The sequence below is a fragment of the Urocitellus parryii genome, chromosome 11 (genome assembly GCF_045843805.1).
Source record: "Urocitellus parryii isolate mUroPar1 chromosome 11, mUroPar1.hap1, whole genome shotgun sequence".
Taxonomy (NCBI): Eukaryota; Metazoa; Chordata; class Mammalia; order Rodentia; family Sciuridae; genus Urocitellus; species Urocitellus parryii.
Window position 1 is genome coordinate 66,658,800 of NC_135541.1, and position 27,842 is coordinate 66,686,641.

Consider the following 27,842-nt stretch of genomic DNA (forward strand, 5'->3'; position numbering starts at 1 on the left):
AAAGTCAACAATTTTTAGGGCAACAAACAAATTACCTTGTATAACAACACTTTGGGCCAAGAATGTCCACAATATAGGATTATTATGAAGGTTAAATGAAATGATACATTTACATATTTAGAACCATAATGCTATACTCTCAAGTAATATATGATGTTTAATAGTTGCTATTATGAATCTCACTTTTATCCAAATGGTCATCTTGCACTTATAATCAATATCAGTGTCATTTTCCTTCTTGGAAATCCTCTCTGTCCCCTCAGTCTATAAAATTAAATCTGAATTTGTCTGCCTGATGTTATTCGGAGCCTTCCAGCTTCTTTTACCTTCCCAGCCTTCTTCTCAGTTCTTCCCTTCTGCTCTATGCTCCAAAAATTTACTGCACGTATTGTGCTCCAAGCCCACCAAGTGCTAGCTGCCCCATACTTTCGCTCATGAAATTTCTCTACCAAAATGTTTTTTTCTTTCCTGTCTTTGCATGTTATAATTCTACCAGTTCTTCAAAATCTTCTCTCCTTCTTGTAGCTTTGTCCGCTACTCCTACCCCTACAGAATCTCATACCCTTTTCTGAATTGCATGGCATTCTAGTGTATGTTTCCAACATGAAATGCTAGGTTTAAATTCTAATTGAATTAAGTGCAATTCTTCACTTTCTGGTCCTCAAATGTCTCTTTTTTTTAAAATTTAATTTATTTTTTATTAAATTAATTATTTATTCTAATTTGTTATACATGATGGCAGAATGTAATTCATTTCATATTGCACATAAAGCACAATTTTTCAAGTCACTGATTGTACACAAAGTATTTTCACACCATTCATGCCTTCATACATGTACTTAGGGTAATGATGTCTAACTCATTCCACCATCATTCCTATCCCCTTTCTCCCTCCTTTCCCCTCTATCTCCTTTGCCCTAACTAAAGTTCCTCCATTCCTCCCATGCTCCCCAACCCCATGGCCATTATGAGTCAGCATCCTCATATCACAGAAAACATTCGGCCTTTGGGGTTTGGGGATTGGCTTATTTCACTTAGCATTATATTCTCAACTCCATCCATTTACCTGCAAATGCCATGATTTTATTCACTTTTAATGCTAAATAATGTTCCATTGTGTATAAAAATCTTTTTACAGTGTAATCAAGTCAAAGAAAGTAGAAACACAGTCAATGCCACTTACCTAATTATGGTTTTGGTGTCTGGTTGACCTGAATTTCACAGTCTGAGTCATCAGTATCATTTAACATAGGAAGATTTCCACAGGCCTGCTTCTTATAACTTTATTTAAGTAAATATTCCCTGCAGCAGGAAAACAAAAATAAAAGTTGTATTTAAATTTCCCCAAGGTTTATTGATTACAGATTCTATTATTTCAAAATAAAGTTTACCTCATCTATTCTACATAGTTTTACTTCCTCTAAATTATTTTTTCTAATTCCTCATCAGTTCATTTGAACTGGGCCAACTGATAATTAATGACCTGAATTATGTTTTTAGGTAATTAGAGGAAAATACCATCAATTAGATGGATCTGAAATAATACTGGTGACTGCTGGAGAGGACAAAAATGCAAGGAATTGCATAGACAAAGTGAAACAAAGTGGGGTCATCATTCATTCTATTGCATTAGGACCATCTGCTGACACAATATTAACGGAGATGAGCATAATAACAGGTAAAATATGACCTATATATTCTAGTCCTTTGATTAAAAGGCATAAATAGAACCTTACACCACAACAACTTCTCTTTAGCTTCTGCCCTACAGCTTCTTTCTGTTTTCATAGTGCTCAGAGTTCCATATAATAACAGAATTTTTAGTTTTTAATCACATAGATAACATAATGAGATCACTTTCTGTGGTTATTTGATGCATGTCAGCTAGCTAAACTTTCCAGATAAGTGAGGTACTAAGGCAGCTTAACTTAATGGTATTTCTGAAATAACACTGAGTTAATCTTTGCACGTATCTATTTCAGTCTATTTTAATAATATTTACAAAACTGTGATTTTGTTTATACTGTTACCTTATTTAGCACTAAAATGAGATAAATACTTATTTTTGAGACAGTTGACTTGGTTAATGCCTTTGCATTTTAGGAGGAATTCATTGTTTTGCCTCAGATGAAGCCCAGAGCAACAGTCTCATTGATTCTTTCAGGACCTCTGGATTAGGAAACACAGATATCTCCCAGCAGTCTCTTCAGGTCAGAGTTTCCACTCCTTGGGCTTTTATCCTTATGCTTAGACATAAACAAAAAAAATTGATAGTTATGTTTTGAGTTTTATATTTGTACCATAGTAAATTTTTACGTAAAATATAAAAACTTCAATATTAAAATTTTTAAAAAACACAACACTGTCCAATTGTGTGATAAAATGGGTTTATACATTTTAAAGACAATGGTAAATGCAATGAAAGAAAAAATCAAGTTACACAAGAAAAGCATGTCTGAAACTGGTTAAATGATAAGGATAGATATTATTTACCAGTTAATAAACAATTTCATAAAATTGTTTTACTATTTTTTTGTAAATGTTGTCTTTAATTTCCATTTTTCTGGAGAGGTAATTCAGGAATTATCTTCTATATTTCAGCATTCATGCAAACCCTAGAATTTCAGACAATCAAATTAATAGCACTAAGTTATAATATGAATTCAGAGACCACAAAATATCTCTTAAGCTCTCAGTGTCTCAGTTCCTCATTTGGAATGTAAAACCATATGATGTCTCTATGTAAAATTCCTGGGGATTCGTTATAAACTTTTAAACTTTCGGAACAATAAAAAGTGAGAAGATTGTGAATTTCTAGTCCATTTATTCTAATCAAGTAAGAATATATAAATTTAAAGAACATCTGTGAATAAACAGCACTGACAGATATATTGGGTTTCTTTCTCAGAATGTTTAGTTTAAGAAATAACATCAAAACCTAACGATGTCAAATTTTCATTCCTAAAGTTAAATTTTTTACAAAGATATAATATCCATTATTCTAAGAATTTGCTAGAAAATCTCCTACTTCCAAGTCTTCCACCTACCCCACCCCTTGCCAACTGTGAAATAGATTCAAAGTCATAAAACTGAACTCAACAATTTAGGTTGGAAATGGAGAGAATATCTCTTGAAAAATAAATTAAGCAGGAATGAGTCAATAGTCATTACTTATCTATGATCATAGTTCTTTCTTTTGACTCTTCATATATTTTTACAAGTGGATTTTTTTGTTGATTTTTATGCTTTTGTTAGTGCATTATAGTTATATCTAGTTGAGTTTATTTTGACATAATCATACATGTATGAAATTTAATTTGCTCCATTTCAGTCCCCAGACTTCCTCTTTCCCTCTCTTTCTTCCTACCCTTATTCCCCTTCCTCTACTCTTCTACTTGTCTTCCTTATGTTTATTAATCTATTTATTTTTAATTGGCGCTTTATAGATATACATAAAGGTAGAATTCACTGTAGTGTATTTATACATACACATAGCATAATTTCCTTCCCTCCCCCTTCTAGCCTCTTTCCACTCCACTGGTCTTCCCTCTATTCTTATGTCTTCTGATGATTTTTCCCTTACTTTGCTCTAGCTTCCACATTTGAGAGAAAACATTTGACTCTTGATTTTCTGAGTCTCAATAGTATTACTATTGTTACTTAGACTCAAAATCTGTGAGTAATCCTGACTCTTCTTTATTCGTGTACATGATGTGTACAAATGTCAACAAAGATTGTTTCCTTCAAAATGTTTTACAAAAATCAATTTATTGCCATATTTAGCACAATATTCTCCAGTTCCATATATTTACCAGAAAATATAATAATTTCATTCTTGTTTATGGCTGAGTAAAACTTCATTGTGTGTGTGTATGTGTGTGTGTATATATATATATATATATATATATATATATATATATAATATTTTAATCCATTCATCTATTGAAGAACCTGAGCTGGTTGCATAACTTTGCTATTATGTGGTGCACTACTATAAATCTTGATGTGACTGTATCACTATGCTATACTCTTTTAGTTCTTTTGGATAAATACCAAGGAATGGGTTAGCTGGATTATATGGTGGTGCCATTCCTAGTTTTTTAAGGAATCTCAATACTGCTTTCCAGAGAGGTACTAATTTGCAGTCCCACCAACAATATATCAATGTGTACTTTTCCCCAACATCCTTTTCATTACTTATAGTATTTGTATTCTTGATAATTATGATTTTGACTGGAATGAGATGAAATGTCAATGAAGTTTTGATTTGCATTTCCCTGATTGTTAGGGAAGTTGAACATGTTTACATATGTTTGTTGGTCATTTGTATTTCTTCTTTTGAGAAATACCTATTTAGTTCTTTTGCCCATTTATTGATTAGGTTATCTGGTTTCTTGGTATTAAGTTTTTTGAGTTCTTTAAGTATTCTGAATATTAATCCCCTGTCAAAGGAGTAGCTGTCAAAGATTTTGCTCACATTCTGTAGGCTTTCTCTTCATGCTTTTAATCATTCCCCTTGCTATATAGAGCTTTTAAATTTAATGTTTTATTTCTTGAGCTCCAGGAGTCTTATTTGGGAAGTAAGTACCTGCTCAATATGTTGGAGTATTAACCCTATATTTTCTTCTAGCAGTCCAACTGGCTTTTTATTTTATACCTTCTTCTGAATTCAATTCCTTTTCCCAACATCTGGATCTCAATAGTATTACTGTTGCTACTTAGACTCAAAATCTTTGAGTAGCCTTGACTCATGTACATGTATATGAGTTGTTCATGTACATGATGTGTACAAATGTCAACAAAGATTGTTTCCTTCAAAATGTTTTACAAAAATCAATTAATTTCTTGCCATATTTACTCTTACCAAGTCTATATCATATCACTTTATATCAAAACTAATGTATCCCATCTTTTAGTTCATCAAATTACAGCCTATATTGATAAACCTATTTTCTTCCTCTCAACAATGAAGAGCAGATATCCTAGGATGCAGACTTTGAATAGGCACAGATTGATTTGAAAATCTGTCTGTAAATTTAGCTGAAACCTGTTCTACAAATTGGTTTAGAGATGTACCTGGCTGTCAAGAGAGGTAAAACTGAAGGGAGAATACAGGTCATTCTGAGCTTTTCAACTGGTCTAACTAAAGAATGATGATAACATATAAGTTGGTGAGAACTTGTACTTGAATGATGGCAGGTGATATATGGAAGGAAAGCTGCACTCCACACTCCACTGGGTTATCTTCCCAGTGGAGTACTACTATAGTACTACTATAGAGCCAGAGCTCTTCCTTTATTAGTAATTTCTGATAAAAGCCTAAAAGGTATTCACATTCATATTTAACTTGATAATACTTTGTCCACTCAAGGACTTAATAGAAGACTGAGATTTTAATCAAATCATTGATGTTTGAATGGTAGAATTCTCTTACTTCCTTCAGAAATGGAGTCAAGGTGGGTTTAGGACTAAATTGGAATAGAAGTGGTACTTCCCACTGTTCCTGAAATGACACCATTATAGGAAACATCTTCTTGGTCATAAAGTTGAATTTTCTGACTAAGGATTATCTGCAAAGTTTCTAAAAACTTTTTCTTCAAAGCTCCTCTCAGAGAAATTCCATTTCATTTTCCTTCCTCTCAGGATTCCAACTTTCATAGACATCAGCTTGCCCTATTTGTTTGTTCTCTTCCTGGACATATTTTTTACTCAGGTACTACTCACTTATTTTCTGTGAAAAAAAAATTAAACTCTCACATGGAGAAAAAACCATGGTGAAATTGCCCCAGTTATATGCTAATATTCCTTTTTGTGTTGAGGTCCCCCTGACTATCTCTACTTAAATATTCTATCCAGCTGGGTGCAGTGGTGCACACCTATAATACCAGCAGCTCAGTATACTGAAGTAGGAAGATCTCAAGTTCAAAGTCATCCTCAGCAATTTAGCAAGGCCCTAACCTGTTAGCAAGACCCTGACTCAAAATAAACAATAACAAAGGGCTGGGGATGTGGATCAGTGGTTAAGTGCCCTGGGTCCAATCCCCAGTACCAAAAAAAATAAAATAATAATTACTCTATTCACCAATATGTATTTTATTTTTTAAATATCTTTATTTTATTTTTATGTGGTGCCAAGAATCGAACACATTGCCTCACACACGCTGGGCAAGTGCACTACCACTTGAGACACATCTCCAGCCCCTGTATTTTCTTTTAGGTCATGAAGATATACAAACAAGGGTTGGTGCAAACACACACAAGTACACCCCCTACAGTTAATTATGTTCTATTGTTACACCATCCTTAAATGCTAAAGCCTTGGGTGGGCATTTGCCATGACAACTATGAAATAATAATAGGGCTATACTTCCAACTGCATAACCCAGTCTCTGCTCTAAGACTTTCAATGCACTCTATTCTTTACTCAGACCCCATATTTCTGTGCTTTCTGACAATTCTCACATCCCAATCAGCTTTAGAAAGATCATGAATCTATGGTTGTATGTAATATGTAAGTTTGCTCTCAGGCCAAAAAGTAAGAATCATCTTAAAAAGAATATAATATTCTCTTCTGCAATCATTAATTTTTTTAAATATATTTAAACAGCTTGAAAGTAAGGGATTAGCACTGAACAACAATCCCTGGATGAATGGCTCTCTAGTAATTGATAGCACAGTGGGAAAAGACTCATTCTTTTTCATCACATGGGATAATCAGCCTCCTACTATTTCTCTCTGGGATCCTAATGGAACACTGATGAGAAGTTTCATAGTGGACAGTCATTCCAAAATGGCCTATCTCAGTATTCCAGGAAATGCACGGGTAAGCAATCAGCTTCTATATTTCTTTCAAAAAAATTTCAGAACATAAAAACAAATTCTTTAATGCTATAAATGTAATTTTTAAATGTCTGTGTGCCAATAATGATATCATGTTCAAAATTATGGTAAAACAGAATGTTATTTCCATCTATGTGTGATCCTAAGAATTTTATGTAAGGAGAAAAAAAAAAGAACATAAGTAGGAGTAAGAAGAAAAAAGCGGCGGGGTGTGGGGCATAAAATATAAGTTACCTTAAAAAGGTTTTGAAGAGTAAATGTAAGAGATCTTTTGAACATGGCATACACATTGCTAAAATTTCCTTCCTAATTAACTCCAATTAAAATGCAATGTATAAGGCTGGGGTTGTGGCTCAGCGGTAGAGCGCTTGCCTAACACGTGGGAGGCACTGGGTTCGTTCCTCAGCACCACATAAAAAATAAATAAATAAAGATATTGTGTCCATATACAACTAAAAAATTTTTTAAAAAAGAATGCAATGTATAGGTTCAAGCCAAAGAATAAAGACCTAAATATAGACCACCTTTCAAACTATGTATTTCCAACCAGAAATTTCACCAGGTGTAGACACTATTCATGACATTAATCAAGATTCTATAAATGAATTGCCTTAGTTCTTATCATGGGATATCATGTAATCCCTCAAAAGTCTGTTTGGTTTCTCTTACAAGATTTTTTTTTTCAAATTGCATAATGGAAACACAGAAAATGGCTTGCCAACAGAAACTTATTATATTTCCATGAAAATTTTAGGTGGGCATTTGGACTTACAGTCTTCAGGCCAAAGCAAACCCAGAAACACTAACAATGACAGTAACCTCTCGGGCAGCAAATTCTTCTGTGCCTCCAATCACAGTGAATGCTAAAATGAACAAAGAAACAAACAGTTTCCCCAGCCCGATGATCATTTATGCACAAGTTCTACAAGGATATGTCCCCATTATTGGAGCCAGTGTGACTGCTTTTATTGAATCAAACAGTGGAAAATCACAAGTTTTGGAACTTTTGGACAATGGTGCAGGTGATTCACAGACTTTTATGAATAAGCTTATATTGTTATAACCCAGGATATAGTAAGGGGCTCTGTGGTAGCCTGGGGCAGAAAGACAGGTACCCAAAGAATGGAGGAATAGCAGAACCAGCAGGAAATTCTATAAGGTAAAACCTACAAAGTGCAAGTGTCTTGCGAATGCTAACCATTCAATAAATGTTATTTATTGTCATCTTTATTGTTTGTCACTAGAGAGCCAATTGTCTATCACCAGTTAAGAAGGTCTCTTTCAGGAGAGCAAGGATAGAATCAATATAGACATTTGCTTTGTAGGGGGAGCATCATCAAAAGAGTCTGGCCAAGGAGGATGAAGCCAAGCAGTCAGATGGGATTAACCAGGCCCTTGGGAGGAAAAGGGAAAGAAGAGTAATTCCCATAGCTGGAACAAAGCATGCATTTCTGAAAACAATCCAGAGAAAAGCAGATAATCCTGGACTAAGGATATCACTTCAGGATCTCTGAGTTAGAGTATAAAACCCCCTGGAAAATGAATTGGGAATTTAATGAGGAACTCCAATGCTGGTAATAATCTAGAAGTATACTTATAACACAGTATTCTTGAGTCCCCTAGATATTCATTCTAAAAGTAAATGGGATTTTTCCACTGAAAAACCAGAGAGCTAATGAATCAAGAAAGCAAGAACTATGGATTAAAAAATAAATAAAGTGGAGGCTAAGTCTAAATAGATACTTGGTAGTTGATGAGGATAAGAATTCAATACTAAGCAAAGATACATCTTTAGTAAGGCCTTTTGAATTGAACAGAGATGGCATAATTAATGTTTATATAAAGCTAAAATTAGGCCATTTAGCTGGGAAAACAATAAGAAGGATAATAGGATAATCTCAATACAATATGTTAAGGGCCAGAGGTATTTATCATACATACATGCACACATGTATGAGGAAATTCTACATCATCTTCACTCATCATATACATGTGAGGTATTTATTGTATATATATTAAATAACATGAATTTATAATGCCATAAGTAATATGAAATATATCCACAAATCTATATATTTCATAATTATTCAAAACTATCAACACAAGATATTATGCTCTACCAAAGCATAATGGAAATATTCTCTATTTTGGAGATGGTAGCCCTATATGCTTGGCTTAGAAAATAATAAATTTCTCTTTTTTTCAATAATAACTTCTTCCTTCTTTCTATAATAAGGTGCTGATTCTTACAAGGATGATGGGGTATACTCCAGGTACTTCACAGCTTATGAAGAAAATGGAATATATAGCTTAAAAGTACAGGCATATGGAGGAACAAATACTGCCATGAGAAGCTTAAAACACCCACTGAATACTGCTGCACGTCTCTCAGGCTGGGTAGTCAATGGTGAGTAATTCATTACCTCAGAAATCCAGTGCTGGTTTGAATAATATTTATGGGGTGATATGATTAAAGCTTTAAAGATTTTATAACTCAAAGTATAGTTATTTCTAAGTATATGGAGGATTTGTTCTATGACCCATCATGGATACCAAACTTCATGGATGTTTAAGTCTCTTATTTCAATATTATAGTATTTGCGTAACACATACACATATTCCTGCACACTTTAAATTATTTCTAGATTACTTATAATACTTAATTCCATTTAAATGCCATGTAAATAATTGATATACTATGTTACTTAGGGATAATGATAAGAAAAAGTCTGTAAATATTCAGTACAAGGGTCAAACATAAATATTTTAAAAACATAATTTTGATCCATCATTTGTTAAATCTTCCAACATGGAACCTGCAAAAACAAAGGGCCAACTATATAACTTCTCATATTTCTGTACTGATGATCTCAGTCATATTGAGATTTGCCTCCAAATTAATCTAAGACATAGCATAGTATCTGGTGTCTAGTAAGCATTCAGTAAATGTCAGATGTTATTATATTAATTTGGAGCACCTTACAAAGATCAACAATAATAAATCAAATTTTCAGCTCGGGCAAAGGAAACAAGCCTATATGTCATGAAGTTAAATACAAGCCAGTAGCAAAATTTATCCCTCAGATTACATATGCTATAAAAGAAATGTTAATAAGAAAACAATTTATTAAATTAAAAAGAAAAAAATGTCTGGTTTCACTTAGTGATAAGGATTAAGAATACATTCTTAGTCGCCCACAGTAGCACACACCTGTGAATTACAGGTGGCACAGGAGGCTGAGGCAGGAGGATTGCAAGTTCAAAGCCAGTCTCAGTAAAAGTGAGGCACTAAGCAACTCAGTAAGACCCTGTCTCTAAATAAAATACAAAATAGAACTGGAGATGTGGCTTAGTGGTTGAGTGCCCCAGAGTTCAAACCCCAGTATCAAAAAAAGAATGTATTCTTAAATCAAAGGGAGATCAGTAGAGTAGAGTAAAAGGATGAAGGGAGGAAAAAGGGAAACACTAGGGAATGATATCAGCCAAATTATATTGTTATACTAAGTGCATGTATGAATACGTAACACAAATCCAGCCTACCATTATGTGTAACTATAATGCACACAGTGAAAAAAGAAAAAATTGAAAAAAGTATACATTCTTGATGAATTGCTATCAGGGAAGACAGCAGAGTAGGCAGTGCCAGGAATCCATATCTCTACCCAGAGAATACTTGTACTGGCATAATTTGTCTAATATAATGAGTATGGAACTCTAGAATTTATTTGAATGCTTTCAGCTTCCAGGGGAAGATTTCAATTATACTTTGCAGGAAACTGAGGTTAATTTCATCTCTTATTCTCATAGCAATTACTCTTTCCTTCTAGTTCCATGGCATATGGCCCATACTCTGGGGGTGGTTGAATGAGTCAGGGTGGGCAATAAAACCTTACCCTCACTACTAGCTAAATGTTCTTTCCAATTATGGAGAATAGAAACAGAAGCAGCCCCTCCAGTTGAATAGTTTTCAAGGGACTTAAAGACACAGATTATTTTTTTCTCTGTCATTTTTCCCTATTACCACATTTGTGATCCCAACACTTAAAGATTATGACATTCAAATGCAACCACATATGTAGGTAATTTAGAAAGTCACTATGCATGTCTAAGGAAAAACATAGGCTCACAAAAGAACAGAGAATCCTTAAGTTTACACCTCAGGCTCATTTATGTCATAGAGGAACTCTATGATTATTTCTTTAAAACAGAAAACTCTGGAAAAGGGTGAACTGATTTCCAGGATTATCACATATAATATTCAAATGTCTAGTTTCCAACAACAACAAAAATCACAATGTATATAATGAAACAGGAAAGTATGGCCCATCCAAAAAAAATAAATTGATAAGGAATGTCCCTGAGGAAGACCAGGTGTAGATTGATTAGACAAAGACTTTGAAACAACCTTTTAAAAAGATGCTCAAAGAACTAAAGGAAGATGTGCACAGTCAAGGAAAAAAACATGTGAACACAATGGCAATATCAATAGTTAAAAAATATAAATAGGACCCAAAAATAGATTCTAGAGCTGACAATTATAACTGAAATTAAAAATTTATTACACAGATTCTAAAGACTTAAGTGGGAAGAATGAAAAAACAGAGAACTTGAAGTTAATAAAATTAAAACTATTTTATCTGAGGAACAGAAAGAAAAAGCTGCAGAAAAGTGAAAAGGGCTGAAAGGATCTGTGGAAGAACTCATGTGGATCAATATGTACAAAAGTTAAGGTAGTTAATTATCACTAGATCTGCCCTGCAAAAAAATATTAAACAGAATCTCTCAGTTCAAAATGAAAAAATCAGGAAATATTCTCAAGCCAAATTAAGAAATAAAAATCTCTGAAAAAGGAAAATACATGAGAAATTATCAAAGCTACTTTTGTTGTATTTTTGGTTTCTACAACATTTTTTATTTTCAACATGATTTAAGAAACTAATGAGTAAAAACAATTATTTGTCCATGTTTTTGGACACACAAGGCGATACAATTTATAACACCAGTACTTGAGAGGTGATGTGTACAGAACCGTATAAGAGCAGGGGTTTTATATCCCTTTGCAGTTAAGCTGGTATGATTTCAAATTAGAATGTTATTAATTTAGATTTTAAATATAGTCTATGTTACAACAAAAAGGCTGTAATATAAACATAAAAGAAAATAAGAAAGAAATAAAATGTTTACTACAAAAAAATCAACTAAACACAAAAAGAAGACAGTAATACAGGAAATTAGAGACCAAAAAAGCTATAAGGCATATAGAACACAAATACAAATATAGCAAAAGTAAGGCCCTACTTATTAGTAATTACCTTAAATACAAATAGACTAAATTCTGTCATCAAAAAACAAAGACAAGAATTGTTATGTAGCTTAGTTATAGAGTGCTTGCCTAGCATATACAAGATCTGGGTTTTGATCCTTAGCAACAGCCCCCACACACACACACACACAGACACACAGACACACACACACAAGACAGATTATAGCAGAATAGATTGTTTTAAATCCAACTATATAAAGGCTATAAGAGATTTACTTTTGATCCAAGGACAAAAATAGCTTGAAAGTGAAAAAGTATAAAAAGATATCCCAGGGCTGGGGTTTTGGCTCAGTGGTAGAGTGCTCTCGCCTAGCATGCATGAGGCACTGGGTTCGATCCTCAGTACCACATAAAAATAAAATAAAGATACTGTGTCCACCTAAAGCTAAAAAATACATATTAAAAAAGAGATACTCCATGAAACTAATAATCAGAAGAACTGGAATGCTATATTAATATCAGACAAAATAGATTTTTACATTTAAAAAGTTTATAAGAGATAAAGAAAGGCATTATATATTAATAAAAGATTCATTTAACACAGCAAATGATATAGCCATTATAAACATATATCCACCTAGTAAAATACCCTCAACCTATAATACAAACTTGAAAGAATTTAATACTAAAACAGAAGGTTCATCAATGATAATTTGAGACTTCAATTATTGAGACTTCAATAATGAGAGAACACACAGAGAAAATATAAATAATGAAAAATAGGAATTTAACAACACAATAAATCAACAAAATCTGATAGATCTATATAGAACAATCTACTGAACAAGAAAAAAAACAATTCTTAAGTGCACATACATTCAGAACTAAGAGGGAAACTTACAACTCTAAATACTTACATTAAAAAAGAATAAATATCTCAAGTCAACAGCCTAACATTTCTACTTCATGAATTAGGAAAAAGACAAACAAACAATTCAAATTTGGCAGAGATATAAAATAATACAGATCAGAATAGACAAAAATAAAATAGAAAAATGGAGAAAATCGATAAAATCAGAGTTCTTTGAAAAGGTTAACAAATATGATGAAATTTTATCTTGATAAACTAAAAAAAAGATAAATCACTAAAACCAAATATTAGAAATGAAAGTGAGAACATTATTACCAATTCTACAGGAACACAAAGAACTAGAAGAAAGTATTTTAAAAATGTAAATAATCACATTAAATGACTTAGATAAAATGAGAAATTCCTAGATACACAAACTCTACCAAGACTATAATGAAAAGAAATACAAAATCAGAATAGACCTCTAACTAGTAAGAAGAATGAATCCCAACAAAGAAAAGCCCTGAACCTGATAGCTTCACAGGTGAATTCCACAAAACATTTAAAGAACTAACAACAATCCTCAACTTTTCCCCCCCAAAATTGAAAAGGAGCAATTACTTCCAAATTCATCCTATAAAGCCAGCACTGATATCAATGCCAAAAATATTACAAGAAAAAACACTGCATACTGTATCCCTATCTTAATCCATTTGAGCTACTATCATAAAAATAATCTAAACTGGGTAGTTTATATACAACAGAATTTTTTTTCTCATAGTTCCAGAGTCTTGGAAGTCCAAGATTAAGGCACCAGTAATTTAATGTCTGGTGAAAGCCCACTTCGTGGTTTATATCTGTATTCTAGCTGTAACCCCACAAAACAGAAAGAGTAAGGACTCTCTCAACCTCCTTTATAAGGACACAAATTCCATTTATGAGGACTCTACCCTCATTACTTAATCACCTCCCAAAGGCTCCACCACCTAATATTACCACCAAAAGGGCTAGGATTGCAGAATATGAATTCTGGAGACAAACATTCAGACATTGCAACTCCTTATGAATACTGAAACAAAAGTCCCCAACAAAATATCAGAAAACAAAATTTAGTAGTATATTTTAAAGATTATATGCCATGACCTTGTGGGATTTATTTTTTGAGGGCAAGTATAGTCCAATAAAAATCAATTAGTATAGTATACCACATTATCAGAATCAAACAATGATTATTTCAATTGATGCAGAAAAAGAATTTGACAAAACTTAAGTCTTTCATGATAAAAATTCAACAAACTAGAAAAAAAGTAGCTCAACATAAAAAGCCCACATATGAAAAAACCTAAAATTAACATTATACTCAGTGTTGAAAATCTAAAAGTTTATCCTATAAGATCAGAAAATATTACAGGAATGCTACTCTTACCAGTTCTATTTGACAGTACCAATAGTCCTAGCCAAAGCAACTAGGCAAGAAAAAGAAATTAATAGTGCTAAATGTTCTCACAATTACAAAAAAAATGATAAAAGGTGATGGATATATAATTACCCTGACTTGACAATTACACAATGTATACATGTGTTAAAACATTATATTATACTCAATAAATATGTACAATTATTATGTGACTGTAAAAGGGAAGTTATTGAATTATGTAGCATTATTTCCATTCTAAGTACCCTTAATTACAAAACAATTCATTATTTGATTGTATCCTTCAATATCCTGGTCAAGATGCTAAAGATAGAATTCCCTTACCAAAGATTTTTGAATGCACAAAAACAAAGTCAATGAATCTCATAACTTTTGAAGAACAGTATCACCTATGCATAGGCAGTGTTTGAATTACCAAGTTAGCTATATAATTTGTGTGACATAGGATAGTAAAGGGGTAATCTGTAGTAGTCAAGAGAAGAATATCTGATCAATTAGATGTTACATATTTAAAAACATCAGGTGTAGGAATATTCTAGAAATCATTAAAAACAATACTGAGCAAATGATTTTTATAACTTTTATATAATACTTCTGGGTTACAGTTTCACAACACTTTTTTCTTTCTTGACCTTTGACTTTGTCACCAAACTTAGTAAAATGTGACATGTATATGAAGAAAAAGTAAAAGACCAGTGGAGAATTTCATTTGTTGAGTTTTAAAAGTACTAGTACTGTTCTGTTCCTTAAAAACCAGGAATTTTTTAACACAGGTAAAATTGAAGAGAATCTACCAAGTCCTGAAAATGATGAGGATACTCAAACATTTTTGGAGAGTTTCAGCAGAACAGCATCTGGAGGTGCATTTGTGGTATCCCAAGTTCCACAGCTTCCTTTGCCTGACCAGTACCCACCAAGTCAAATCACAGACCTTGATGCCACAGCTGAGGGGAATCAGATCAATCTAACATGGACAGCACCAGGAGATAATTTTGATGTTGGAAAAGGTAAGGATGAATGTTTTATGGTTATAAATGAAAGGTACTCGTTGCAAAATTGAAGGTATAAAGGTGGAGGAGTGGGGAAGTTTTTAATTGATGACTTAACAAAGAATTAGTTTTATAATCTGATTCTTTGACTTAATCAAATGACACATGTTAACCTGGTCCAAACTTTTCTCACCAAAAAAAAAGTTAGCATTTGGCAAAGTTGTAAAAGTCAGAATTTAACAGCTATCAAAAGGTAAATAATGATGTAAATATAAGCATCTCTTTGCATGATTAGTCATTTTTAAAAGAATAAATAAAAAGGAATTTAAAATGGTATACTCTAGATCCTACAACATGCATAACTTTTTTTCTTAGTTCAACGGTATATCATAAGAATAAGTAGAAGTATTATGGATCTAAGAGACAATTTTGATGATGCGCTTCAAGTTAATACTACCAACCTGTTACCAAAAGAGGCCAACTCCAAGGAAACCTTTGCATTTAAACCAGGAAACATCTCAGAAGAAAATGCAACTCACATATTCATTGCCATTCAAAGTGTAGATAAAAGCAATTTGATATCAAAAGTATCCAACATTGTACGTGTAGCTTTGTTTATCCCCCAAGCAGATCCTGGTCCTGATGAAAGCCAACCAAACCCCGGAGTTAACATTTCTACCTTGATGTTGTCAGTGGTTGGATCTGTGGTAGTTGTTAGTATTATTTTAAGTACCACCATTTATATTTTAAAGAAGAAAAAAAATGCAAGTAGACCAAGGACTTGGTTTTAATATGATCAACAAAATTGAGGGATACCTGTGAATTTTTAAATTCTTCTTTGGATAATTAACTCATAAAAATAATTTAAGAGGTCTAGAAAGAATAATTAAATATAAACATCCAAAGATATTCAAAATACAGACTAAATCAACTTTAATAATTGTATTTACTCATTTTATCATATATAGCGATGAATAAAAGAGCTTTTATATTATTGTTGTCTGTTATTTTATACAAAAGTTTTTTGGAATTTATTTCAAACTTCATTGAAGTTAAAATTATATATTCATATAGTTGAAACAAATAAAAAAAGAACAATATATTTGGAAAAAACAGATTTGGTCTCAGTTTATTGAGAATTATCAACATTATCACATCTAATATTATGCTATAATAACCAAGGTTATGTTTACTTTGGTTTACAGAAATTGAGAGTAAAAACATTGAAATCACTCACCATCTGTGATGTCATGTTTTCCTTATTTCATCTCAATATAAACATATAATCTGTGCCTGTGTCCTTAAGAAGTCACACATCCCTAGATACTTTTTCTTTCATAGTGGGAAAGAATTAATGAAGCTACTTTATATTGCTCTTGTTTTCAGGTCAAAAAAAATTAAAAATACTTTTAATACACACTATATCTTTTATCCTTTGAGTCACAGACTAAAGGAAAGAAACAGAATTCAAAACATCATCTTCTTAATTTCAAAAGAAAGTGTTCAAGTTACAGTTATCTACCACATCCTGACAAGCCCAAAAATTATGAAAATGAGTCCAAGTTCCTTTCATTCTAAGTATAGAGAAAGTTATTGACAAACTATTAAAAACAATGATTGTGTTTGCTGTGTAGCAAAGGGAATCTGAAGACACATGAAGGGAAATACTATCTGTGATAAGTCTACAGAAAGAAATGAGTTTAGCTTAGAGGAGAATGGTGAGTAAAAGTGGGTACATTAAAAATAAATTAAGGGGAGCAGAGAAGATATGGTCATGTATGGAGAAAAAAGGAAAGCCGGTCAATGATGAATTTCAAGTTTCAAACTGAAAATACAGAAAAATGGAAGTGCCATTTACTGAGAAGTGGAAAGACTCAGGGAGAAGAAATATCTATAAAGGTAACGGATAGCTGACCTTGGTGATAAGACATTTGAGGAACATGTGAATAAATATTAATCAGTATTGTTACACTGACAATTGGATCCCAAGGCCTAGTGCTCAACATCAGTTACTAATTGAAGATGTACATTTCACTGCTGTTAGTATGTAGATGGCATTAAAAACAGTAATGAATGAGATCGATAACAACAGCATGGAAATTAAGAAGAGCAGAGTTCAATGGCAAGATATGGCCATGCATGCTGAGGCCCTAATGATGTAAACAAACTGGAACACAGATCATATAACTATGGCCCATCTGGGTGCTGAAAGAATTTCCCTTAAGTAGGTAGACTTTTAAGTCTAAGTTTACAAATATATGGTTTCTTTGTTCGTTCAACTGGCAGTTTTCCCACTTTATATTGGAAACTTTACCACCAAAATTCAGCTCCCTGATTACCTGAAGAACAGTATCCTCTCATTTGCATCCTTATCTCAGGTACACTTGGCAGGAGTTATTTGCTGGTTTGGAAGTAAACCAAAATGTAAACTATGTCAGTTGAGTCTAGTATCACCCCTAACAATTTTCAATCACACTTATTAGCCTGGCATAATTAATTTATTATGAATTAATTTGCTTCCTTCTCTACTTCCCATTTAAATTGCAGATGTGGCAAGATGAGCCCTACCATTTAAATGGGAATGGAAAAAGAGCATGAGAAAATGAAAGTGGGAAACCTTTGATTACAGGGATGCTCTAATTTACTCTCATGATTCAGTGGAACATGAGGTCTGTATTTAGACATTTGGGGACTGGGCTGTTCAGACAAGGTCTATTGGCAATCATAGTTCCCCTAGTGGTCTAGTGCAGGATAAGTCAGTGATGATGCCTAGGGCTATAGAAGTGAACATGAAGAAAATCTGGAAAAGAAATAAGTATAAGACAACTGGCCTTATGCCAAGAAGAGAATGAAGACCCAAAATTCTGTGTTGCCAATAGAAATATTATATAGCAGTCATATATTCCCTGTGTCCTTCCCACCTATCTACCCTATATCTCTGGAAGCAAAGCCTGCCAACCTGATTATTTCCCTCCCAAATACTCCAGTACAATAAGTAGGCTCCACTAGATCCCAGTAGTTTGCTATCCCTTTCTAAGACACACCCTGAGTTAGCAAACCCTATCTCCCATGAAACTCACCAAGCCCATAGCAAAAATCCTGGCATTTTCACAACATGACCTTCTCTTCATTTTCAGATTGTCCAGGAGTCCACAGAGTTCCTCTCAACATAAAACCTTTGCTATTTAAATTGAATAGAATTTAATAGTTATATGAATTTCATTTTGCCAAAATCAATTATGATGGACCAAATCTGAAAACAAAGAGTATTATGTATCCCAGCTTTCAAGCTTAGAAATTTTCCAGCTGCAACTTCTTACATTAAGTAAGAAATGCTGGGTCAGCCGAAATTGTAGTCCTATCCACCATTTCCACTGTTCTAAGAAACTCTCAATATAAAAGAAAACCAGAAGAGAGCAATTAGTTGGCATTAAAGGAAAGTGAGATGTTCTGAAAGTTCACTGCCAAGTACAGTGTGATTCTTAGGAGACCATGAAAGTCAAGAGATGGTAAACCTCTCAGCATGACTGGACCACTAGATGAACAGCATTTTTATACTGCTGAAATTAAAGAGATGGGTTTTCATGTATGTTTGGTACACCAAGGAGTGGAGAGTTTCTTATTTACAAAGTGGACACTGTGGAAGGTGGCTGGGCTTAATCCATTTGGGATAAGATGGGGAATTCAACAGAACATACACAATTATAGCTACCAGGAAATATTGAGGTTTTTCATGCTTATATTGTAGTGAGTTGAGATTGCTCAAGTAAACGTGTTTCATAGCAATCATATTCAACAATATCACTGCTTAAGTTTATGGTGACAAATCTACTGACATACAGACCTACTCTCTGGACACCAAACTCCTACTTGTCTTTCTACTTCCTTCCATTCTACAGAGAACTCTTTTGTTTTTACTTTCATCATCCATTCTCCCTCTTTCAAGGATCCTTCATTCTTCCTTTTTCCAATCTTTTTACATAATGACTTCTTGGCAAGTACTTGTCTTCATCTCACACCCTATGCTCCTTAACATCTACTGTATGCTTCTGCTTCCCAGCAATACTTTTGCTCTGGTGCTTTGTATCAGCCTGATTTCCCTATGTTTCTGTATTTTCCTCTCATATGACCCTCACTCTTATCTAGGGCTACCATATCACAGAACTCTAAAGGGATCTGTTCAAATCATACTCTTCATGAATAACCACTGGAGTTTTACAACACAATGTCTGCATCCTCCTGTGGCAGTCCTACTCTAACATAAGAGAAAATAAGTGTTCTTTGTGGATGATTTTATATTGTTCCTTGTGATAGGAAGTTGTTTTAAAGCCTTAGACCTGACAGCATAGTTTAATAAATAATGCCTCTTTATATGATAATAGTTGAAAATTAATTATATGATTTATGGTCCCAGTGCCCTATTTTCTTTGATAATCTATGTGATAATCAGCACATTAGGTCTTGGTACATTTAACCGCATTAGGATCATGAGCAAAGTCCTACAGGCTGTGTGTCCTGCTATCTGTTGTCACCTGATCTTCAGGAAATAAGGGAGTGCCTTTTACAAGTTGTTTTAGACCTAAGAGAAATGAACAGTAAGAGTCTGGTAGCATAAAATCAGAGCCATCATTTATTCCACAATTTGAAGTTGTAACTGGACTTGTAATTATCATCTATCAAAATGCTGTGGTTTTCTCCAAACCTGCATTACAGTTTTTCAAATGTGTTTGCAGTCTCAATCAGGCCTTCTTTATAGTGCAAATCAGAACTCTCCAAATTCCAAAGAGTCTAGTGTCAGATAATGCTATCTGAAGAAAATAGGAAAGTCCACTATGGTCTTCCTGTTGCACCTCTAATCCTCACTTCATCCTCAGGAATATTACCTAATGCAATCTAAGCCAACATGTGCTTTCAAGACATATTTAGATCTAGGTTTGTGAGTTTGGGTCAATAAATAGTATAATTCTTATGAAACTAAGTTCGTTCTCTTCAACTTTATCTGCTGAATTTCTATTTTGGTGAAAGAAAAGTATCTCACCACCTAGTCATTTACACCTAACAAAAGGAAGGCCATCTCTTCAGCCTCCAATTTTATTACCCCTTAGATCAAATATGTGAACAAGCTGTCTGTGACATCCCCTTCACCCTGACCTCTCTCCGCACCTACTCCTGCCACTTCAGTAATACTACCTTAGTTCAGCCTTCCTTATCTTCTGGAAAAGACTCTCTGTATGATCAGTCTTTCCCCAAACCACATTCACCCCAAATTAATCTGATAAAAACCTAAATAGCCCCCACACTGCTTTCAAGACAAAGTCCTACTTCTCTAAGGGCTTTGCAACTCTGGGCCACATAATATCCCAAACACAGGGATCAATGGGACCCTAGAGAACAGGACACCAACCAATGAACATTCTGCAAAAAGGAGAGTTATTAGAGAAGAAAATGTCCCTGATGCTTCCAACAAAAGCCATGCATGGTTAGCAAGACCCTGATCTATCCTAGCAGATTCCTCTAGAGAAACTAAGAGGCTTCTCACAAATTCCCAAGAGTGACACCCTGAGGAAACTCAGCTGACTCTTAACAATATATAGGAAAAAGGTCAATTGACCAGCTTGGTCTTAAACACCTGGCAAGAGAGTTACAGCCAAAGGACAGCCATACATGGGCATTCAAAAGGGAAAACAATAGTTTTTTTACTATAAGATTTATACTTCTGTCAGTCCCACCAAAAATAAGTAAAGCCGGAAGCTATAAAGGAAAGTTTCTTAGACAGGAGTGCTTGATAACTATCAAAAGAGACTATCAGGCTAGATGTGGTGACACACACTTGTAATCCAAGTGGCTTGGGAGGCTGGGACAGGAGGATCCTAAGTTCAAAGCCAGCCTCAGCAACAGCACTAAGGCACTAAAGCACTAAGCAACTCAGTGATACCCTGTCTCTAAATAAAACACACAGGAGGCTGGGGATGTAGTTCAGTGTTGAATTCCCCCTGAGCTCAATCCCTAGTACCAAAAAGAGAGAGAGAGAGAGAGAGAGAGAGACACTATCAGACTGCCATGCCACCCAACACTGACACCCAACCCAATGCCTCCATCCCGTCTCGGAATGCAGCCACCTCTGTCTTGGGACACCACCACCATTGCCACCATTGCCATCTAGAGAGGTGGCAGCCTCCATCTGGGGCACTAGCCAGGACCTGAAAGTCCAATATCAAGGTGCCTGCAGGTTTGCCGCCACCACCACCATCACCACATGCCCAATTCCATCTTGGGACATGAGCAAGGGCCTGGAACTCCATTATCAAGGTGCATGCAGGTTTGTTTACACGTGAGGTCTTCCTGCTAGGTGTGCTAATAGCTACCATCTTGCTGTTTCTTCACATGGTCTAATATGTGCTAATAGCTACCATCTTGCTGTATCTTCCTTTATGTGAGCACATTCCTGGTAGTGTGTCTAATTGTAAATTAAAATAACATTGAGATCTTAGGCCGGAAGCATGGCAGAGCCTATAGAAACTGAAACCCAGATCCATGAGTTCATAGCTAGGTCTATGTGAGCCTGTCCAAGCCTGCAATCCTATGGAAAGCTGGGCTCTCCCCAGTTCTGTGAGTCCTGAAGCAGAAAGGGCTGGCAACAATGGGTTAGAAGGTTAGAAGTGGGTGTGAGAGCATCTTGCTTTCGGCTCACCCAGCCAGCTGGTCCAGCATCCACCAGGTTCCCAGAGCGTACTTGGGCCAGCACTTGTGAGGCCCTGTCACCAGCCTAGTCCCTGACCTCCTCCCCAGTCTGAAATCCAATGATCCCCTGGTCCCACAAGATCCAACACCCAATAGGGGCACTCAAGCTCCCTAATTCCAAGTCTCCAAACCCTCCCTAGCCACCAACCAGGCCCAGAACTCACAGCTATGTGGTCAGCCCACAGCTCTCAGCATCTGGTCTTGATACAGAATAGCTTTCCGTGACAGGTGCACAGGTCCCCAGCACTCAGCCCTCAGGACCGCTTGGGATAGAAGTGCCTGACAGGGAATTCAAAATGGCAGGAGTAGAAGAGATTAAGTTTGGAGTCTAAGTCAGAAACCAGGAATTCTGGGGTCTGCAGGCAAGGTAAAGGGCTAAGATCAGGCTCCTACATCACACAAGTGGAACCCAGAGGAGATTCCAGGGGTATAGTCTATCAATGTGGACTGGCAATTGCTATACCCCACCTCCAGAAGTTCTACCTCCAGGACTAGCCCTTCCACCCTAGCAACCCTCACCATCCTGAGGGTGGAGCTATCCTCAAACTCCAAACAACACCACCTATTGGCTGAGAAGGGAAGCTGAGAAACTCTTGAACTCCAACAGAAACAATTGTTCAACTTTCTATGGAGATGTTTTTCTTTTTTTTTTCTCTCTCTCTCACATTTCTACCATTTTTAAAATCAAATATTTTCATGCATCAGTTTATTGAGGACTGGGACGTCTGAATAGTATATTACAGTTTTGTTGTGTATTTTCTTATTTTTACTTCTCTCTCTCTCTCTCTCTCTCTATATATATATATATATATATATGTGTGTGTGTGTGTGTGTGTGTGTGTGTGTGTATACATACACATATATATCCTCTCACTTACTTGTTCCCCTGGATTCTCTTTCTCTCTTTTCTCCTGCTAACAGCCAACCTCTATTGATTCCTCTTTCACTCTTCTTATAATCCTTTACTTCTATCTTATCTTCTCCTTCCTTATAAACATCACATCCAACACCACTTCTGTTCTCTCTTTGTCCATGATTAGAATTATACCATTTTACAAACTTACTATTGATATTATAGATAATAATCGAAAATATCATTTGTGTTTATCATGTGACAAAACCGTAGATGTCTTAATAGGAAATATTTGGTTTAAGACTGTATATTATTTGCATTGGGCACTGTTAATATTGGTCTCCCTCTTAAAGGCAAGGTACTGAAAACCTTCAGGACCACTAAATCTATAGGGTAGAAACTATACTTCCTCAGATCCACACTGCTAGATGGGGAGACACACAAATAACATGAAAAAAAAAGGAAACAAAACACCCCAAACAAACCAAGATGCTCCAATTATAGAATCCACTGGCAACAAGGTAAAAGAAAGTTCAGGGGAGTTTAGAACTTACATTGTTAAACTGACCTACAATGTAAAGAATAATGTAAGGACTGAAATCAGACATAAATTTTAGGAGTTAAAGGATCACTTCAATAAAGCTATAGAGATTCTTAAAAGAAAGCAAACAGAAATCCACAAAATGAAGGAATCAATAAACCAAATAAAAAATTTAATAAAAAGTGTCACTAACAGGCTAGAACACTTGGAAGACAGAACCTCAGGTAATAAAGACAAAATATAGAATCTTGAAAATAAAATTGACCACACAGAGAAGATGGTAAGAAACTATGAACAGAACTTCCAAGAATTATGGGGTAAATTTAAAGGTCATCTTTAAGATTTATTGGGATAGATGAAGGTGTGGAGCTACAAACCAAAGGAATGCACAATCTTTTTGAGGAAATAATATCAGAAATTTTCCCAAACCTAAATAATGAAATGGAAAATCAAATATAAGAGCTTATAGGGCCTCTAATGTACAAAATTACAATAGACCCACACCAAGGCACATCATAATGAGAATGATTAACATGCAAAATAAGAATAGAATTTTTTAATTTTTTCAACAGAAATGAAGCACATCTTTTCATTTCTCTGATTATACATGATGTAGAGTCACACCATTCATGCAACCATACCCATACATAGGGGTAATAATGTCCTTCCCATTCTACCATCTTCCCCCCATACACACCCTCTTCTTTCCCTCCCTTCCATACTCTCTCTCCCTTCTTCTCAATCCAAAATTTCCCCATTCTTCCCTTGCCCTGTGCCCATTATGGACCAGCATCCACTTATCAGAGAAAATATTTGGCCTTTGGTTTGAGGGGATTGGCTTACATCACTTAGCATGATATTCTCCAATTCCATCCATTTACCTGTAAATGCCATGATTTCATTCTTCTTTGAGGCTGAGTAGTATTCCATTGTGTATATATACCAAGTTTCTTTATCCATTCATCTATTGAAAGGCATCTAGGCTGTTTCCACAAGTTAGCTATTATGAACTGAGCTGCTATAAACATTGAGGTAGCTGCACTGTTGTAGCATGCTGCTCTTAAGTATTTCGGGTATAGACCTAGGAGTGGGATAGCTGAGTCAAATTGTGGTTCCATTCCAAGTTTCCTAAGATATCTCCCTACTGCTTTCCAAAGTGGTTGTACCATTTTGCAATCCACCAGCAAAGAATCAATATACCTTTTTCCCTACACTCCCACCAGCACTCATTGTTGCTTGATTTTGTGATATTTGCCATTCTGACTGGAGTGGGATAAATCAAAATGCATTTTGCTGTCATATATACCTAACTAAAATAAATCAATCAATAAAAAAATGTAAATAAAAATAATAACCTAGAATGTTAATGGCTTAAACTAATCAATCTAATTAATCAAAAGACATAGACTGGGAGATCAGATTAAAAACAAGACCCAAAAATATGCTGCCTCCAAGAGACTCATCTCATAGGCAAAGACATCCTCTGACTGAGGGTGAAAGGATGGGGAAAAAAACATATCATTCATCTGGATCACATAAACAAGTAGGGGTTTTCATCCTCATATCAGAGAAAGTGGACTTCAAGCCAAAGCTAACCAGAAGGGACAAAAAGGGACATTTCATACTGCTTAAGGGAATGATACATCAGCAAGACATAAGAATTGCAAATATTTATGCCCCAAACAATGGAGCATCTATGTGCATCAAACAAACCCTCCTTGATTTCAAGAATCAAATAAACCACAACACAATAACACCGGGTGACTTTAACACACCTCACTCACTACTGGATAGATCTTCCAGACAAAAACTAAACAAAGAAACTATAGAACTAATCAACACAATAATTTAAAATTAATGAACATAGATAGGATATTTCATCCATCAATGAACTGAAAATGCTTTCTTCTCAGCAGCACATGGATCCTCCTCTAAAATATACCATATCTTAGGCCACAAAGTAATTCTAAGCAAATACAAAGTGTGGTGTGTGTGTGTGTGTGTGTGTGTGTGTGTGTGTATATATATATATATATATATAGAGAGAGAGAGAGAGAGAGAGAAATAGAGAGAGAGAGAAATACCTTGTATTATACCAGCTAATAATGGAGTAAAATTATGAATCAATGGTAAAATTAAAAATAGAAGCTACTATAATACCTGCAGACTAAATAATATGTTATTAAATAATAAATGAATAGAGGAAATCAGGGATGAAATTACAATTACTTAGATAAAAATGAGAACAATGATACAACATATCAAGACCTCTGAGACACTATAAAGGCAGTGCTAAGAGGAAAATTCATTGCATTGAGCTCATTCATTAAAAGAATAGAAAGCCAATTAATAAATGATCTAACATTACATCTCAAAGCCCTAGAAAAATATGAACAAAGCAAACCCCAAAGCAGTAGGAGACAGAAAATAATTAAAATCATCTGAAATCAATAAAATTGAAACAATTGAAAAAACTAATGAAACAAAAATTTGACCCTTGAAAAAACATTTAAAAAATTGGTAAACTCTTAGCCATGCTAACAAAGAGAGAGAGAACACTTAAATTACTAAAATTGGGATAAATCCAATTTGATCACAGCACATAGTTTTTATATTTAATAAAATAGTTAATATTTTGTTTTGCTAGTATTTTCTTGAGGATTTTCGCACCTACAGTCCCTGGGGTTTTCTTTCTTTTTTGATATTGTCTTTGTCTGATTTCAGTATCAGGATAATCATACCTTCATAAAGTATATTATTTCTGGGGATGGAGGGGGAGAGACTATCAGAGTCACAACCTTTTTTTTAAGTCCATTTGAGACTTACAAATCTTCCTAACCTCTTACAGTGATGAACTTGATCTGTTTTTCATTGATATGAGATACTGTCTTCATGGTTTTCAGAGACTGGCAGAAATACTAATTGCTTTTGTTTTTGTGCTAATTGTTTACAAAAAATAATGTTGTGCTGTCTTGGTTTATTGTTGTCTTAGCATGATCCCTGCCCTATATATGCCTGTCCAGTCACCTGCTATTAGCCACTGTGGACCTCTGAATTGCTCTAATACGGAATATCCTCAAGGAATCTGGGTTAATTCCCCCAACTTTATGCTCTTTCAATAAGAAGCAGCTTGGAGATGTTGTCACCCATTTTTACATAGAAATGGAATGTAGAAATTGACAGTGGGGAAATGTAACAATGGTCCACTTTATGCTTTGAATATAGCTCTTCTCTGCCACTTCAACTTAGTATTTAAATGGGCATGTTTCTCTTCCTCTCTGGTCCTCCACTAATCTATTCCCATCCCTAATCTCAGGAGAAATAAAATTACCTTTCATTCCCATTTAGGCAGATTTATTTGTCCTTGGGTACACACCCACCATAGAAATAAAGTAATCCAGACTTTGGGGATGGTACTAGAGGATCTCAGAAATGACTATCTCCCAAATTAACAAGTGAATTACAACTCCAGACAGAGAACAGGTGAATTAACTCTTTAAAAGTCCCTTGTTTCCTTTTCCGCCCTCTCCCCCCCCCCCCCCCCCCCAGCACCGCTCCCGCTGCACCGCGCTCGCTCTGAGCCGGGCTCCTGCTAAGCTAGCGCTGCCCGCGGTCTCCCTCCAGTCGCCATCATGATTATCTACCGGGACCTCATCAGCCATGATGAGATGTTCTTCGACATTTACAAGATCCGGGAGATCGCGGATGGGCTCTGCCTGGAGGTGGAGGGCAAGATGGTCAGTAGGACCGAGGGTAACATTGATGACTCGCTCATTGGTGGAAATGCCTCCGCTGAAGGACCCGAGGGCGAAGGTACCTAAAGCACAGTAATCACTGGTGTTGATATTGTCATGAACCATCACTTGCAGGAAACCAGCTTCACAAAAGAAGCATACAAGAAGTACATCAAAGATTACATGAAATCAATCAAAGGCAAACTTGAAGAACAGAGACCAGAGAGAGTAAAACCTTTTATGACAGGGGCTGCAGAACAAATCAAGCACATCCTTGCTAATTTTAAAAATTACCAGTTCTTTATTGGTGAAAACATGAATCCAGATGGCATGGTCACTCTCCTGGACTACCGTGAGGATGGTGTGACCCCATATATGATTTTCTTTAAGGATGGTTTAGAAATGGAGAAATGTTAACAAATTTGGCGGTTACTTTGGACCTATCATCTGTCATCATAACTGGCTGCTGCTTGTCATCCACACAGCACCAGGACTTAAGACAAATGGAACTGATGTCATCTTGAGCACATTTATTTTGACTGTGATTTATTTGGAGTGGAGGCATTGTTTTTTAAGAAAACATGTCATGTAGGTTG

General features: G+C 35.1%; 1 protein-coding gene and 1 pseudogene across 1 annotated transcript in view; both read left to right on the forward strand.

Moving 5' to 3' along the window:
- The window catches only part of LOC113193025 (calcium-activated chloride channel regulator 4-like), a 33,315-nt gene extending 17,147 nt beyond the window's left edge, over positions 1-16,168 (forward strand). The window contains exons 9-15 of the mRNA XM_077791324.1: positions 1,501-1,678; positions 2,104-2,210; positions 6,608-6,823; positions 7,595-7,862; positions 9,077-9,247; positions 15,162-15,395; positions 15,753-16,168. Coding sequence (XP_077647450.1) covers positions 1,501-1,678; positions 2,104-2,210; positions 6,608-6,823; positions 7,595-7,862; positions 9,077-9,247; positions 15,162-15,395; positions 15,753-16,168 — 1,590 coding nt within the window. The remainder of the gene's footprint in view (positions 1-1,500; positions 1,679-2,103; positions 2,211-6,607; positions 6,824-7,594; positions 7,863-9,076; positions 9,248-15,161; positions 15,396-15,752) is intronic.
- A 10,937-nt stretch (positions 16,169-27,105) lies between these two features.
- Positions 27,106-27,839, forward strand: LOC113193018 (translationally-controlled tumor protein-like; annotated as a pseudogene).
- The last annotated feature ends 3 nt before the right edge of the window (positions 27,840-27,842 follow it).